This window comes from Kockovaella imperatae (assembly GCF_002102565.1).
Source record: "Kockovaella imperatae strain NRRL Y-17943 chromosome Unknown BD324scaffold_1, whole genome shotgun sequence".
In the NCBI taxonomy this organism is placed as follows: Eukaryota; Fungi; Basidiomycota; class Tremellomycetes; order Tremellales; family Cuniculitremaceae; genus Kockovaella; species Kockovaella imperatae.
In genome coordinates this window covers 985,767-1,002,027 of record NW_019028941.1, presented here as the reverse complement: position 1 = coordinate 1,002,027, position 16,261 = coordinate 985,767, and the positions used below count along the sequence as shown (strand labels likewise).

The window sequence follows — 16,261 nt, the reverse complement described above, 5'->3', positions numbered from 1 at the left end:
TCGCCATAGATTCAGCTCACGATGGTGTTGGAGACGGCGAACGCGACGGAGGAGCCAGATATACTCAGGGAAGAGTCATACAAGGATCTCACTCAGCCAGATGAAGAACTGGCGAATGTCCCCGATCTTCCAGACGTCTCTGGCCCTTCCTCGTCACGATCCTCTTCGATTCTGACATCACACAGGCGACGAAAGCGCATCGCAAGGCGGATAACATCGTTGCCGCTAGTGTCGAGATCAATCCGAGCCGTAAGATGGATACTGGGGCCCTCTACAGCAGTACCGGATTCGGACATGATCCAGCCAGATCCATCCTTTTCGATCCACCTCGCCTTACCTCGTCGCTCTTGGCACCTACCACTCGATGACCGTTTACGTGCATTTTCCAAACGATTCTGTCCAACCTGGCTGCTCTATCCTTTCTTGGCTCTCTGGTGTATGGCGTTCATCCTCCTCATCCGGCAACAATACTATGTGGGTAATATCGGGGTGATTTCCTGTGATGCGGCTGTTTGGGCGGATTGGCCACCGGATACCTGTGGAATCGATGGTTTTGCCTGCTTGGACCAGTTGGAAGAGGGTACTTATAGATGTCTAGGTGGTTGTCAAGGAGTTCCACTGGGCAATCCTCGATGGGTCGGGGGCGTCTCTGTGGACGGCATTCCCCTTGTCATTGGAGGAAACGACTCTATTTATAGGTCAGTCATGTCACCGCTTCCATGACTTGGAATCTAGCTGAATCCCTGTTTAGGGCTGATTCTTGGGTATGCCCTTCGGCAATCCATGCTGGTCTAGTCTCACCGACCTTGGGAGGTGTCATCACTGTCAAACCTTTGCCTTTCATCTGGGGTCATTCTGACTTCACCTCGAGTAAAGCTCATGGAATCCAGTCAGTCGGATTCGAACCAAAATATCCCGGTGCCTATCGACTGGTGTCTGCACCATTGAACGGGAATCTGGATCTCCATCCAATTATCAGCACAGTCAATGCTCTTTGTCTCGCCATTGTCACATTATTCTTACGTCCTTCGCCCCCCATACTCTTCTCCATACTTGTCGTCCTCGGATGGTTCCAACTTACTCTGATCTCAGATCCAGCGTCATTCCCACCTGATTGGGGCTGGGTCGCAGGCGGGATACCATTGGTTCTCCTTACTGCTTATTGGGCATATCGGGTCGCTTTTCAACGCACTTTGACCGCTTTCAGAGATTTACCTCTGGACACTACCATCTGGCAAGGCGCTGGGTATTGGATTGGGTTGGAAAGTTCTACAATCTTTGCAAAACTGCCAATCTCACGTTTAGGCTATGGAGGACTATCGGCCGACGGCGTCATCGCGCTCGTCTTGATCCTTATCGTGGTCCTGATCGTGGTTCTCATTCAAGCGTGGCAGATGCGGAGGTACGGATTATTGCAGTACTATCTCATCAGGTGAGAGTCGCAGAGAAGCCTAGGCTGATACGTGTATTTTAGATATCTGCCACTCGCCCCGATCCTGCTTATTCTCGCTTTCATACCTGGATATACACTCCGCATTCATCATTACCTGTACTGCCTCGCAGCCATCCCTGTGCTCTCTCTACCGAATCGAGTCAGTCTCTTTGGTCAAGCCTTCATCCTCGGCCTCTTCCTCGACGGTGTAGGCAGGTGGGGCTGGGCAAGTATCCTTCAGCAGACGACTTCGGTGAGAGAGATCTGCTCCCGGCTAGATCTATACAACGACTGATAGCTCTATCAGCTCATTGGCGATGCCAATACGGGAACCTATGTGCCCTTCCCACTGAACACCAGTACAATCACGGATATATCCTGGGAGCCAATCACTCAGAATTTGACTGAAATGGGATATACTGGAGTGGCTGTCATGGTCGATGACATACTCCGAGCAATCGTCAATTCAAGCAGTGAATAGCTCTCTCTCTCTCCCTCTCTCTCTCTCTCTCGGCTATCCCTACAATCAAACTGACCCACGCCTTAGGCTCCTATTCCCTGGACCCGCTCAAGCTCGCCCCAGGTATAGATCACTTTGTACGCCTCGCGGTAAGTGTTGGCGGTGTATCTCGTCCAACGCGATCGCTAACAACCTTCAGTACATGGCCAACGGTACATCACTAGATTACCTCGATCCGATTCAGCTGTTACCGAACGGAACTTTATCTCTATTGTAATGCGATCTTGTGACATCTGAGGTAGTTGTTAGACATTTAGAGCCATCTTGTAATGCATGAATGAACTACATTCGGCACGTCCTGCTCATGCAGGTTTGTCGGGCGGACGGCCGGGGTTTTGTGTAAGATTACGGCGGTCAACCTCCTGGACGACCTCGTCGAGATCTCGTATGACGTGTACGCCTTGCAAATCTTCCTCTGGCGCTCGTACTGCTCCATCACTCCACTCGCCCGGCCGCCGTATGAGTCTGGCCTCCAGTCCAGCATTTATTGCCCCGCGGTAGTCCCTGAGAAGTTGTCAGGAAGACGCAAAGCTGCGGACGCACGCTTTGAGCTCGTCTCCAACCATGATTACTCCCTCTCCTACGCTCTCGCCGCAAGATTCGCAGGCTTTCTGGAATATTGCTGGATCGGGCTTCGACAATTCCACATCCCATGAGAGAGTGGGAGGGTAAGACAAGAGATGGGTGATGCTCAGGGCGTCAAGTGTCTTCACTGAGGAGACATGAGCAAGTCTGGTCAATGCTGCCTGCTCACGTATGCGAGGATCAGCATTGGACACTAGAGAAACCTTGACGCCCTTTCGTCTTAATCTGACCACTGTCATAACTTCAGCTTCGGTCAAGACCGTTTCTCGTACGAGTTGTAAGGGCTTCCGGGAATGGTTCATACCCTTCATCACTTTCGAAACGCTCAAGTAGAGCTGGGCCTAAGCGAGGCATCACCTGCAGTACCTCTGGCAAGTGATCAGCACTTTTCTAATATCGCATTCGGTCCTTACCTACTTACCTTGCTCGTCGCCGCCGGCATGTACCATACATCTCCGTATCAATTCCGCCCACCAGTCCTCCGGTGCAGTTGGAGGATCGGTGTGTTTCCCGTACAGCGGCCAGATTTGGTTCATCTCTTTATACGCTAGGCCAAAGCTCAGACCCTGGCCTACCAAGGCATCGGTCGTCGCTCACCTATCTTGAATCCCTGTCTTATGCTCTCGGGTGATATGGAGCTCGAGTGTAATGACGTCTTTAGGACTTCCTCATGATATCTGCGAGTTAACAGTTCAGGAAGGTGAAGAGAGCGGCCAGGCACGTCTCACTGCTCATAAATTGGCATACGAGGCGTGCATAGCGTATCTGAGCACTAATCAATACTCCATAGATTGTGTGAAACGCACCAAAGATATCGAACAGGACTAGCCGGACCGGTCCGGCAGCTGTGCTGGAGGATGAGGCCATGGGCCGTCGAGGAACGATATGATATGATAACTTGAGAGACACAGCCCTCAATCGTAACGAGCCCCTCAAAGTGATGCTCATTGTGTGATTTCCTTGATCATCCACAGACCTCCGCCTGAGGATGTCAACATGCCCTTGGAGGTGACTCTGACGATCTGCGTCTCCGACTTTTCGGTTCAGTGCAAAACGGATAATCGAATGTGGCATTTGAAACTGAGTGCCACCGATCCTTTGAAGCCATGATCCTTATACAAGGCTAGGGGTCATGCAGCGAATGAGACGGATTGGAGAGGCTCCTTTGTGTGCATAGTGTCATTCATATCACTATTTTAAGATCATAAAGGCAAAACGACGAATAGACTAGAAACAGTCGCCCTTCCTTGTCACGGAAGATTGCTCGTTTCTCATAAGATGGCAGCCGCAATACTCAGCCCGCCATCTGGTCGCCTCTTCTTCGGCGACGATGTCTTAGCGTCGTCCCCGATCGATCCAGACATTGACACAAGTGGACTCCCTCCCCTCGACGAGCTTCGCATTGACGGTCCCGTCAAGTTGGTCAAGTATCTGCCGGCTGACAAGAGAGATGCTTTCATTGGTCCTCTCCATAGCAATGTAGAGGTAAGCTCAGCATCCTACTGACAGGGCGAGAGAGCTGACAACGATGTCGACAGGACACAGTCAAATTCGTCCAGCGCGAGTGCCCCTCGTTGAGCAAAGTCCCCGCCGAAAGCATCATCTTCCGACCTCGAATCAAAGATACGGCCAAACATACCAGGGGTATTCCGTTCCGAACTCAGACTGTTAGCTTGCCGACGACCTGGGAGCCACCTGCCCAGCCGGAGAAATTGATGGTCTTTCATATCGATTCGAAGGTTCCCACGGCAGCACCTTTGCTACCTGAGAACATCAAGCAGGAGAGCAGGGCGGACCACGGGGCCGCGAATGCAGGAGAGCATGAAGATCAGCTAGAGGTGAAGGGACAGGAAGATCAGCTAGAGATGAAGGGACAGGATGAAAAGGCAAAGGTAGCACGTATCGCAAAGATCATGACCGAAGGCCCTTCGCAAAAAGCTGTCGAGGCTCCCCCGTGGTCGCCTGCCCTTCCTCAATTCAGCATCTCGTCAGGTCCCAAGACTTGGGCTGATCTGGCTGCCGAGGGAATGTTGCTCGGCGAATGAGCAAGGTATGTTGTAGTGTCTCGGTAGGAGCCCGTTTTCATGTATCACCGTATTGGCGCTCCATTCGAAGATTCAATCTTCATTCCCCCCTTGAATTCTTGGTCTCTGTGCGCTCCTAGAAGAGAGAGGTCATTTGCCACATCAAGGCTAGAGACAAAGGGCTAGTTCTAGGCAGGACTGAGAAAGACCCGGCGAGGCTCATGTACGAGACCGCAAATAACCATGGATAAGAGGTTTATACCGGGCGGAACCCTACATGGTGTCGTGCATGCATGTGCTATACATCACTATCTGTCGAGCTGGATCAGGGGTCGCCACGAAACTGATGCCAAGGCCATTCGCCTGAAATTTGCAGGATCTCGGAAGGAGATTTCGAATTCGGAATTGCTGTATGCTCTGTTGACAACTCTATACATATCATTCACTGAATATGGATCTCGAGTACAATATGTGGAATGACCGAGCCTAATAGGCTCATCCACGAAGAGGAGCTCGAAGCCCTTCGAGCTACTTTCGCGGATGACTGGCACGACATTCCAGCTACAAAAACAGCATGGGGAACAGAAGCAGAGGGAGGGTGGTGGGAGGTGACACTCAGAGGCAGGGACGACGCTGAACGAGTCAGCGTGGTCATGAGGGGGAAATTGACGAAGGTGAGTCTTGAATCTTGTGATGGACCGTGATGAATCTGAGAGTTCCCGCAGAAATATCCTCAGCAACCTCCTCCCATCACTCTCCTACACCCGGTCTTCCTGTCTGCGAATCATGTACACATTCTGTCCAAATTACTGTCCGATACCGCAAAGGCACGGGTCGGAGACATGATGATATACGAGGTGAGTCTCAGCTACAGCGGGCTGGTGATTCCAGTTGAATTCCTGTGCAGCTCGCGGATACCGCTATTGAATGGATCAGCAATAACCATTTACCTCTACCCAAACCTGGGGAGGCGCCGAACCTGATGGCTGAGCTCGCAAGAAGAGAGGAGACGAAACGAGCGGTAGGTCGTTAGCGTTGGTCAAACTCAGATATCTCAGGAAGAGGAAGCTCAACGCCAAGCCGCGCTGGAGAGACAGCAAGCATTTCAAGAGGAGGAGAATCGCAGGCTCACTGAGAGGATTCAAATCAATACTTCTCAGAAGCAGGAACGGGCTCAGCAAGTAGCTCTTGAAGAGGCTGAGAGGCAACGTCAAGCAGCTCTGGCCACCATGGCAGATGGCGAGCTTGAAATCAGGGAACTGATTCTGAACTCGCCAATGAAAGTGAATGGCTATGACGGCTCATATCGTTCTTGGCTACTCTTTGGTGGACAAAGGGACCTCACCTGGACTTCATACAATGCCGAGCCTGACTCAGTCTCCACAACGTTTGTTCGTGCCAATGCCCCGCGACTGCAAGTGCAAGTCATCGATTTCTCGAGACCGTATTATTCTTCCGCTCTGGGCAAGAAGAAGATCGATAGTCTAGTCGGCGAGATTCAGAAGCTCACCGAAGTCCAATCGGACAATGTTCTGAAGGTGTACGGAAGTCATAGAGATGTCAGCCCCAAGGGCTGGGAGAGACTGATGGTGTTGGTCGAGCATTTTGGTGATGGCGGGAAGTTGAGTAGATGGACGCCATCGGACGGGTTCGGGGAAACTATGGCTCGCGTGAGTTCAAATACGGCTGGTTATGATTTTTGACATCGTCCAGGAGTATATCATGCAGATAATGAGGGGCCTTATGGAGATTCACGCCACGGGAATCACTCAGAAACGTGAGCGTCGGGCCTAGCCGCCTCGTGTCTCCGCTCACCTCGAGGCACAGAACTGGACCTTGAAAGCGTGATTCTCTGTCACAGCCCTGCCTCTAGTGGCGCTGTCGTCAAGTTGTCAGGCACAGGCTATGCTCGCCGAATTGCGGATCTTCATAGATCCAACCGCTTTCTGAAGAACTTCGAGGATTCAGTTCCTGATTCTTGGTAAGTCCTCATCTGCCGGCTTCCATACCTTGCTAATATCCCTTGAAGGCTTTCTCCGGATGAGATCGACTCCCCTTATACTTACTCCGCTAAAAGAGACATGTGGCATGCTGGTGTGCTCCTTGTCCAGCTTATATTCGGTCAAGCCTCCCTCGGCAAATACCCCAATCTACCAATTCTATTGCAGAGCGGTGAGTCGTTTGCATGGACCTCGATGGTACCAACTGACTGGTATGTAGTTCCAGAACTTTCAGACAACATGATAGATCTCCTGTCGGGACTTTTGCACCCGAATAATAAGAAGAGGTACACGGCAGAAGAGGCTCTAGTCAGATCTCAGAGCTCCGAGATGACAATCAGAAAGGCTGTCCACTGGCCAAATTGTGAGCCGATAGTCCTAAGTCAGACTGATATTGCTAGCCTCGCAATCAATCGCGTCACCGCGACCCATCGATGGCCTGGGCTCTTCCCCAACACGCTTGATGGGATCGTACTTTCCCAACACGTCGATGATGAAAACGCCTCATTTGTCTCGATATCGTGCAGATTTCGAAGAAGTCGAATTCCTGGTTCGTTGCAAGACTGTCCAAGTGCATCTGAGTCTGATCAGACTTAGGGCAAAGGAGGCTTTGGCGAAGTGGTCAAAGCTCGAAACAAATTGGATGGTAGATCGTACGCTATCAGTGAGTCATAAGCAGCGTAGCCAGGACGGTCTTTGACTACTCCCCATCAGAGAAGGTGAAACTGCGACCGGACGACAATGAGCAGAAGGTATATCGAGAAGTCAACAACCTTTCTAAAGTGTCTCATCAACACATTGTCCGGTACTATGGATGCTGGCTTGAGGATATTGCACCATCGCGCCCGGCAACGCCAGTGGTCGAACCTGCCGTGAATTCTGGAAGCACGACAACTGAGTCGGATTCTGATATATACGCTCCGCCGAATTTCAACGACTTGTCTTTCTCCCGGAATGATCACTCACGAAGCGCTTCGTTTCCTCGGATCCGTTTCGCCAATTCTGGGGAAGACGAAGATGATGAGGACGATCCTTCAGACGAATCGACATCATCTGAAGAAACGACAAATGCCACCTCCGTCCGAGCGGCAGATGTCTCGCCCATGTCCCCGGTTAGAATCGGACCAGGTCCATCCGTGTCGGTGACGGAAACTACCGAAGGTGATTCAGGCGTACAGCGTATCCTTTACATCCAAATGGAGTTCGTAGAGAAAGTGAGGACCTGGATATTCTTTATGCGCACTGAGCTCATGCCGGGCATAGCAAACCCTTCGTGAGGCGATCAATCAAGGCCTGGGGGACGACGAGCTCTGGCGGCTTTTCGTTCAGATTCTTCAGGCTTTGGCTCACATGCATGGTCTGGGAATAGTCCACAGAGGTGAGAGATCTGGTTTCAAGTCTCGCTGATCATCGTAGACTTGAAGCCGTCGAATATTCTACTAGGTACAGAGAGCGAGATTTGACCCTGCGCTGACGTGGGCAGACGCTACTGGCAATGTGAAGATAGCAGATTTTGGTCTCTCAGTGAGTGACGCCATTGGCTCGGACGCAGCATGTCCAGGTTGACAAAGGCAGACTACTGAGCTGGCCGCTGTCGACGCCCAATCTGGCTTGCATCCAAGCCATCAAAGTGGCAACGACGACGCAGAGCGGACTTCGAACATTGGAACCAGCCTATATATCGCACCCGAGGTCGCTATTTCACGAATGTATAATGAAAAGGTAAGCGAGACAGTGCCTTAGTGTCTAAAGCGCTACAGGCCGATATGTACTCCCTCGGCATCATCTTTTTTGAGATGTGCTTCAGATTCAAGACTGGGATGGAACGCGTCCAGATGCTTCAGGCACTTCGGAAAGAGGCGATTGTGTTCCCTTCTGCCTGGCCAGAAGCTGCCCGAACCTCACAGAAGGAGATTATAAAGGGTCTGCTGAGGCATGAGCCGGAAGCGAGACCAAAGGCGACTCAGCTTTTGTCGAGTTCACTGCTCCCATCGCCTGAGAAGCAGAAGGAGTTCTATGTCGCCGCTATTGCCGGTGAGCCCACGGAGGATGAATCGACCGTTAAGCTTGTGCTGATGCTCGCCTCAGAGCTGACGAACCCTCGGTCTACCGAATACTCGTCGCTCTTGAGGGCGCTGTTTGATCCGCATAACCATGCGTATTCGGTCTCCGTAGACAACCGCCTGGATGACTACACGTTCGACAACGATGTAGACGATGAACTGCAGGTCTGGCTAACGGTCGTCATTCAAAGACTAGTCGAGCTGTTCGAGCGGCATGGCGCAGTGGAAACATACCTGCCACTCCTGATGCCCGAAACCACCCTTTTGTCGGCATTCCCTGATCTTTCTCCGGTTCGCATGCTAGATCAAGGTGGAAAGCTCGTGCAGCTGCCGTCGTCCGAGCTGCTATCCATGGCGCGCACGGCCACTAGAAGGCGCATTGAGCGAATCAAGAGATATCACGTCGGTCATAAATACACTGATCATCCGGCCGGAGGGCAGCCCAGAGCGACAGGAGATCTTACGTGAGTGAACACGCGCCCACACGAAGTCTTAGAATGACGCTTAAGACTCCACAGCTTTGACATTGTCTCGCCCCTGAAATCAGCGGTGGCAGAAGCCGAACTGCTCGAGGTCGTTGACAAGGTAATATCGGAATTCCAGGGCATCCGAGCATCCACACCTGTCGACTACGAGTTCCACATCAATCATGAGAGTGGTGAGTATTCGATGAATACTCCCTGTTGACGGTTTTCTCAGTGCTCTCAACCATCTTGGCGACTGTGCCTGACCGTCTTCGATTTCAAGTATTAAAAGCCTTCAAGTCGATTGGCCCTGGTGTTGGATCTGCTCAATCGCGAATGCTATTTAGCGGCGTCGTTGGACTTTCAAAGCCGATTTTAGATGATCTAGAGCAATGCTGCATCGCCGGTAAGCCCCTCATGACTACTCACGAGTAAGTTTTGATTCAACCTTCAGAGGACTTTGATACTGTCAGAGGGAGACTGGAAGGCCTATTCAGCTCTGGAAAAAGGAAACTGTCTCCAGTCTTCGACAATATGGCGACAATAATCCGGCTAGCTAGGGCATGTGGCGTATCCAGGAAGATCGTATTCCGACCTACGCTGGCAAGAAATGCAGAGGTCAGTCCCTCTCAGGCACCATTGGGCAGCTGTTCATCGAATCTCAGTTCTTTCGCGGCGGTTTCATGTTTGAGTGCGTTCGGCGAGGTAAACAACGAGAGGTCATGGCGTTTGGTGGAAGGTGAGGAGTGGCCTGGCTGTAATCATCTAGCTCACTTTTATCCATCAGGTATGACTGTCTTCTTGAGCATTTCAAAGAGCCGGCACAGCAGATGCAGTCAAGGAAGGTCTATGGTGTGGGCATGTCGATAGCAGTCGAGTGAGTTGGCGACTCTTCGATCCGGGTCCATCGCTGAGAGTCACCCTCCATAGTCAACTTGCCCGGATGGTCAGAGTCTACGAGAGCTCTCTGTCCGAGAGACTCATGAACAAGGAAAAGGAGAATGAGCGATCATTCGGATTCTGGAGTCCATCAGTGAGTCTGGCTGTCCCACAAAAATGAGCGGCATCCACTCACGCATCTTAGCGATGCGATGTCTACCTCGCTGCTGTCACTCAAGTGGACCTCGCCACCCGCCTGTCGATCATTGGGGAGCTTTGGCGAGCAGGAGTTCGAGCAGATTTGCAGTATGACGACGACCGATCTTTGGACGAAGTTGCGACAGAGTGCTACGAACAGAGCACGCTGTAAGTTGTGACTTGCTTGACAGGAGGCGATCTGAGTCCTTCAGGTATCTCGTCATACCGCGCGCAAATCGTCCTACTCTCAAAGTACGCTCGATTCTCAAGCGCACCGAAGAAGAAGGTGCGTTCCCCAATTGAACGTCACGCCGCTGACAATTGCAGTACTCCGCGCTGAACTTTGCGTGTATCTCCGCCTAGCGATAGCCGAGCAACGAAGGATCGATGCGACTTATGCGTCCGCAGAGGGCTCTATGCCCTCTCTACAAGCTGCAGCACTCGCGGTCGACACGCGCAGCAGTGATATCGATATCCGCCTTGTTCTTCCGCCCGAGCCAAATAGCGCAAAAGGGACCAAAGGTCGACCTGTCCGAAAACACCGGCACGTCACCAAGACCGTCTACTATGACAAAGCTTCTGAATTTGCAGAGTCTACTCGGTCGACATTGCCAATTGTAGGCGTGGATTTGGCTCCGTCCATTCTTGCTCAGATGGCTCTGGAATCGTCCTGGTTGTCGGATGAAGAGGCCTGGCGTACACTTCTAGCCCCATTCTCCACTGCGGACAGGCGATATGTGGAGAGCATCAGAGATGCGATAGTCGACATCAAGAGTAAGAGTGAGGGAGACGGCTGGTTGTGGCTATTTGGTGTTCGGGATAATAAGGTCGGTGGTCTGCATGGCGCGCGGTACGGTCTCTGACCATCGCTACAGGGCTTCCTACTGCAGCCAAACTTGAAGTGACGAAACGACGCATAAACCCATCTCATAACTTTTGTCGCAAATGTATCACATGCTTCAATGCATTCCAGCGCGTCAGGCCTTGCCAGACACCAATTTCATTTAGTCTAGTCATCAAAAGGATACTCGAATGGCGCTGGAGGTTCAGCCTCTCCTCCAGGCAAATCGCGTCCTACGACCGAAGCATCGACGGGCAAGCCGGATTCCTGTGGCATCGGCGCTTCCTCAGGCTCAGACTGGACGTCAGGCCACAGATTCTTGTCCAATTCGATGTAGGATCCGTCCTCTTCGGGCTTAGTGTCTCTCAACAGGACGATACTTCCGCTCTTCGCGCTGTAATCGCGCTTCGAGCTCGCAGCATGAGAGTTCTGAAGCTTTTTGCTCCCTCGAGTTGGCACTTCTGACGGCCCACCGATGGCCCGAATGGGAACATACCGTCCAGTCTCAGGCAACGAGATGGTCGACTGCTGAACCGGGGTTACTCGGGTCATATTGCCGATGGTGAATGACGACGGCTCGGCGGGTTTGCGAGGCTTGGCTGGGGTAGACTGAGTGCCGTTGGGGACACCAGAGGATGAGCCTTCCAGTTTATCTGCAGAGACATCCTTTTCATCCTGCAAAGAGGTTTTAGCTCATGTCCTGTGAACGGCAAGTTTGACGTACTGTCTCCATCGATTCACCCTTCTCCTCCTTCTTGGTCTTCTCACGCGCTCTCGCCTTCGCAGTTGTACTCAACATCGCTGGCTTGGCTTTCGTCTCCTTCTTCTCAACCTCCTTCTTGACCTCGCTTGGATAGGCAAAAGTGCTCGGCTTGGCGTGGCAGGTGAAGTCGAGCTTGGGCACGCGGAGCTTTTCGTCGACGGCAATAATGGCCGTGGGAGAAAGAGCGAGACCGAGTCCATGAGCGAGAGGAAACCAGTACCAGAATTGGACAAAAAGTGTGAGACCGACGATGGCGTTCATGTTCAAAGTTCCAGCTCGAGTAGCGAGTGAGAGATTCATGTTACGTCCACCCGCATCGATAATGCCTTGCGCCAGAGACGCTCCGAATCGAGCCATGGGATCTTCTCGCTTGTTGGAGACTACTTTGCTGAAGATCTGACGGATGCTGGCCACTTTGCTGGACTGAGCCTCGGATTGCTGCATTAGAATCATGGCCAGGGCAATGAAAGCGCCCTGTCGCACAAAGTCGACGGGATCTTTGGTCAAGGGTTCGAGGAGGTCTACGGCAGTCTGAGGGTCAATCAGCACAGGTCAGAGACGGGGGAAGCAACACTGACCTCCCACCCAGTGCCAGCACATGAGATACCCAGAGCAATAGTAGCGCCATGTCTAACATGTGGGTTGTAGCTCTCTGCTAAGAGCTGGACCACGCGTGGGACCTGAGTGTAATTACGGAAAAGCACGAAGCCAAGACCTGTGACTGCAGCACGTCTGACATCGTCGTTGACATCGGAAACCGCATAATGGAGGAGAAGTTTGGTAGCGGCGTTGTCACCTGTGCCGACGTATGCCAAAGCGATCATGAACATGCCACCATATCGCATGATAGCGTCCTGGCGTGTGATCAGTGCCCCTGCTGTTGAATGAGCGGATGTACTCACCTTTTCGTCACTCAAAGCTGCAATGAGCTTGGAGGCTCGCTCCTTGGCACCGTACATGACAAATGCACGACCGATTGCAAGACTTCGAATGATCTTCTCGTGCTGGGTTTCTCTGGCATAGGCAGTCATCTCTTCTAGAGCTTTCTCTGATTCCGTCCCGAGCATGATCAAACCCATGGCGTATCCAGCGGCCTCTCCTGTAGTCGCATTGTCTTGGAACAGGGCAGATCGGATCTCTTCATAGAGTTCTGCTCGAGGCAGTCAATTGGAGCCAATCCCGGCATGATGCCTTCACTGACCTTCATCGGCGGTCGCCAGAGCAGAGACGCCTAGACCTAAAGCAGCGCCATGCTGCACAATCGGATCGTTGCCCTCGGCGAGACCCCTCTTCAGCTCATCTTCACATCCTTCCCTGCGTCCCGCGTAAATTAGTCCAAGGGCGAACAACGCTCCGGCTTCGCTGTAAAGATTCGGCGAAGCACCGCCGGGGAGATACGGCTTCACAACTCGGAGGCCGTTGACCCAGGATCCTCGGTGAATGACACCCAACGCAGCGGTTGTGGAGAATTTTGCCCAATTGCTCGCTCGACCCAGCCAATCGAGGTTTTCTCTAAGGAACTTGTCGGATGTGGTCCCGCAATTGGCAAAAGCGTTGGTGAAGGTAATGGCAGAATGGTATATAGAGTAGCGGTCCTCAAGTGAGTCCTGTGGGACAATCAGCGATCTTCCGGTCAGATTAGAATAGCCTACCTTGGTGACTTTGAGAATTGACATGTCAGTCTTGTTGTTCTTGCTGAGGAAGTTGAGGAAAAGCTCGGCGCTTTTGACTCCACGCAGAATGTCGTTGAGGATGACCTGTGGCGCTTCGAGCTACACGAAACCTGTCGGCTTGCTTTCTCCCTTCCAAATAGAAAACTCACATCTTCTTCCTCTCCCTCCTTTGGGTCTGGGCCAAGTCCGGCAGCCTGTAAACGAGATCGGACTGCTTCAACGAAAGCCTGTGTCGCGACCTCTGCCACATCGAAGCCGATCTGATACGCCTCGAGTACTTGTCCATCTTTTAACAAGTTGGCCAGCGCCTCTCCACAGGCGTCGGACGAATCGGATTGAACCCAAAGGGCAGTGATAGAGTTGTAGTCGGGCTTGGGGTTGAGATTAAAAAGGCGCAGAAGCAAAGTGAAGAGCTGAAAGAACCAGTCAGTTGTATCCCATCGAATGGCGAGCTGACTCACCTCGGTGACGAAAGCCTTTGGCAGCTCCTGCGAGCCCCCGTGGCCACTGAGGACTTCATGGAGAACGTATCGGAGCAGAGTCTCGTCGTGCAGAGGCCTAGAGGATGATGTAGCACCGCTAGATGACGCGCGAGAGCTCAGAAAGATCATTTCGACCAGATCGAGCCGTCTCAATGACAATGCTAATCCCATGACCTGAGAAGCGGTCAACATTGTTGTCTCTTGCAAGCTGGAAGTCCTCACAAGCTTCCCGTTCTCGCCGCCACTCCTAAGCACTCTATCGACAACAGATTGCAGCTTGGGATCCAGCGGTTTGCCCCATTCCGTTTCTCTGATCGCTCGATCCAGACATCCAGCTGTTATTGTCAGAAGATGCTATAGGTTAAGACGCGGAAGCACGCACAAATGATAGTCTCCTTGTACTCGCCCTCTGGCTCCCTCTCAAAGTAGTGATGGGCCCTCAACGCGAACTCGACAGCTTCATCCAGCTCTCCGATGTAAAAGTAGACCTTTGATACGAGCAGAGCGGCCTTGTCGCGACTGTCTGGGGGCAGCTCGGGGGCTAACTCATCCGCCAGTCTCTCGCTGCGGGAAGACATGAGCGACTGGCGTTCTACGGGAGTGACTCGACACTCACATGAGGCTCAATTTGTCAGAAATCTCCGCCCAGAACTGAGGTACGATCGCCAGCAAGTGGTTGAGAGCATACACTCGGACATCTTGGTCCTCATCTTCCAACAAGTGCAAGGATCCAGCTGAGGGGGGAGCATGATACGTCAGCCCTGAAAAAGACATGATTGCGATCATCTCACCAGCACTAGTCGTCACTGTTGCTACGGGCATGATGTACCAAGTGATCAATAGCAAGGATGATGAATCAGTCAACCAAACTCGTCTGCATACGCGCTGGCTCCGGCTTGAATTACACGTCACTTCGACCGGGTAGTTTTTGATAAGCTTGCGTAGGATCAGCTACCTTCTTGTACATACTGTATTGTTCAAGCTGCAATGCTGCTCGACAAGGTCGCTACCAGAAGGCGGTGAAGGCTCTATGTCAGGCTGACGAAGGGTCTACCTCCAATAGAAACATCTGAAGTCGTCGGCAAAGCTCGAATTGTGCGTTTCAGCCAGACTCTTGGAGACGATCCTAAGTGACCGAGTGCTCGGGGCTGAGTTTTGCAATGTTTCCACGAGAATGATAAGCGTTTCCGAATCTTTTACCGACAGAGAGGCACAAAGTGCTGTCCAGATCTACATTGCATGACCTACGTCGATCCCGCATGAAGAGCAAAATACCATAACAAAGATATGAGAACAGGTGGCGCCGCCACAGTCAGATGGCAAAGTCGATGGGTATCTTGGTCGTGTGAGGCTTAGGCTCCCCTATTCCCAATAGCCTCAGCAAAGCCAGGTCTCAAGTTCCCCTCCTGATCGAAGCATCGATCAGGCAGCACGTTCGACGTGTAACTGTGTCCAGACGCAAGTGCAGCGCTTGAATATGGGTCAAACGCTTGTCTACTTGATATGTCGCTGACGTATCTCGATTTGAGTCTGCCATTACGTAGCCAGGCGTCTTCAGGCAGTGTCTCTTGTTGAGACAAGTACCATGGCTGTGTAGGTTCAAGTTTTGGGGCATTGGCTGTAGCAGACAGCGTCGTGCTTCGACGTCTATGATCTGTCGATGGGACCTGTTCCTGCGTTCGACCGGTCACAGTTGGATGGACTGGACTGAGATCAGCAAAGCATGAATCGCTCCCCCATGGCCTTCTAGCTCACCGAAAGAAGATAGATCTTGAGAGCCAAGACCGAAAGAGTAGGCGACATCATTCTCGAATGCTCTTCGGTCTACCTCTGGCAAATCTGCAAAGGCGCTCGACAGATTCCACAGGAGATCTTGAGCGCATGCGTCTCGGGAAATGCTACCGCCGACGATGCTGTTATCGCTTCCCCTCCGCCAGGATTGATTGCACAATGACTGTGAACCATAGCCTCCCTGGATTCCGTCTGCCGGGTGCAGACAGTGGTCAAAAGCACCTGGGAGCCTGTGAATGCTTGTCATGTTTGAAGCTGTAGCGGACGATCCTTCCCGTATGTCGTGAATCGAGAGCAATTGACGAGTGATGTGGAGCGAAGGATGTAGTGTTGTCGATTCACCGCAATGGTGGCAAAATGTTTCGCGCTGTGAAAGGAGGGATGAATAGCTTTCATCATTCAGGGATAGTATTGCCTAACTCCATCAAAGCGCGTCACAGTAATGAATGTTCTAGGACTTCCCTTGAGCTTGAGCGTGACTTCGAGACAAGGGGGGGAGGGGGGTAGAAAATGCGGACTCAAGCAGGCCGAGCGTCAGGCCAGACC

General features: G+C 52.1%; 6 protein-coding genes across 6 annotated transcripts; 3 read left to right on the top strand and 3 right to left on the bottom strand.

Annotated features, from left to right (window-relative positions):
- Positions 1–294: 294 nt before the first annotated feature.
- On the top strand, positions 295–1,913 carry BD324DRAFT_575252 (hypothetical protein; the record flags this gene model as incomplete). Its single annotated transcript, XM_022013116.1, has 4 exons — positions 295–698; positions 752–1,432; positions 1,475–1,685; positions 1,740–1,913. 4 exons carry the CDS (start codon positions 295–297, stop codon positions 1,911–1,913), a joined length of 1,470 nt encoding a protein of 489 aa, XP_021874555.1.
- Positions 1,914–2,240: 327 nt separating this feature from the next.
- BD324DRAFT_612418 (HAD-like domain-containing protein) lies at positions 2,241–3,573 on the bottom strand. The gene is made up of 8 exons (XM_022014387.1): positions 3,344–3,573; positions 3,266–3,302; positions 3,135–3,214; positions 2,959–3,084; positions 2,810–2,905; positions 2,707–2,769; positions 2,496–2,664; positions 2,241–2,456 (listed from the first exon to the last, which is right to left on the bottom strand). The coding sequence occupies exons 1-8, from the start codon at positions 3,483–3,485 to the stop codon at positions 2,255–2,257; spliced, it is 915 nt and encodes a 304-aa protein (XP_021874554.1). The 5' UTR covers positions 3,486–3,573; the 3' UTR covers positions 2,241–2,254.
- A 242-nt stretch (positions 3,574–3,815) lies between these two features.
- Positions 3,816–4,582, top strand: BD324DRAFT_647779 (hypothetical protein; the record flags this gene model as incomplete). The annotated part of the gene is made up of 2 exons (XM_022017715.1): positions 3,816–4,022; positions 4,076–4,582. The coding sequence occupies 2 exons, from the start codon at positions 3,816–3,818 to the stop codon at positions 4,580–4,582; spliced, it is 714 nt and encodes a 237-aa protein (XP_021874553.1).
- Positions 4,583–4,981: 399 nt separating this feature from the next.
- BD324DRAFT_612413 (kinase-like domain-containing protein) lies at positions 4,982–11,110 on the top strand. Its single transcript, XM_022014386.1, has 26 exons — positions 4,982–5,235; positions 5,287–5,418; positions 5,469–5,582; positions 5,620–6,231; positions 6,275–6,338; positions 6,389–6,542; positions 6,591–6,733; positions 6,782–6,925; positions 6,963–7,111; positions 7,159–7,225; positions 7,276–7,775; positions 7,825–7,939; positions 7,978–8,004; positions 8,045–8,085; positions 8,137–8,283; positions 8,322–8,595; positions 8,650–9,088; positions 9,143–9,282; positions 9,324–9,494; positions 9,543–9,706; positions 9,754–9,827; positions 9,876–9,965; positions 10,019–10,121; positions 10,173–10,333; positions 10,378–10,451; positions 10,493–11,110. The coding sequence occupies exons 1-26, from the start codon at positions 5,038–5,040 to the stop codon at positions 11,026–11,028; spliced, it is 4,833 nt and encodes a 1,610-aa protein (XP_021874552.1). The 5' UTR covers positions 4,982–5,037; the 3' UTR covers positions 11,029–11,110.
- Positions 11,111–14,763, bottom strand: BD324DRAFT_612411 (putative subunit of the 26S proteasome). The gene is made up of 12 exons (XM_022014385.1): positions 14,716–14,763; positions 14,541–14,658; positions 14,307–14,488; positions 14,147–14,259; positions 13,904–14,098; positions 13,592–13,855; positions 13,422–13,541; positions 12,971–13,376; positions 12,672–12,919; positions 12,348–12,623; positions 11,731–12,300; positions 11,111–11,681 (listed from the first exon to the last, which is right to left on the bottom strand). Exons 1-12 carry the CDS (start codon positions 14,744–14,746, stop codon positions 11,175–11,177), a joined length of 3,030 nt encoding a protein of 1,009 aa, XP_021874551.1. The 5' UTR covers positions 14,747–14,763; the 3' UTR covers positions 11,111–11,174.
- Positions 14,764–15,161: 398 nt separating this feature from the next.
- Positions 15,162–16,185, bottom strand: BD324DRAFT_25775 (hypothetical protein). The gene is made up of 2 exons (XM_022012299.1): positions 15,680–16,185; positions 15,162–15,626 (listed from the first exon to the last, which is right to left on the bottom strand). The coding sequence occupies exons 1-2, from the start codon at positions 15,960–15,962 to the stop codon at positions 15,277–15,279; spliced, it is 633 nt and encodes a 210-aa protein (XP_021874550.1). The 5' UTR covers positions 15,963–16,185; the 3' UTR covers positions 15,162–15,276.
- Between the last annotated feature and the right edge of the window lie 76 nt (positions 16,186–16,261).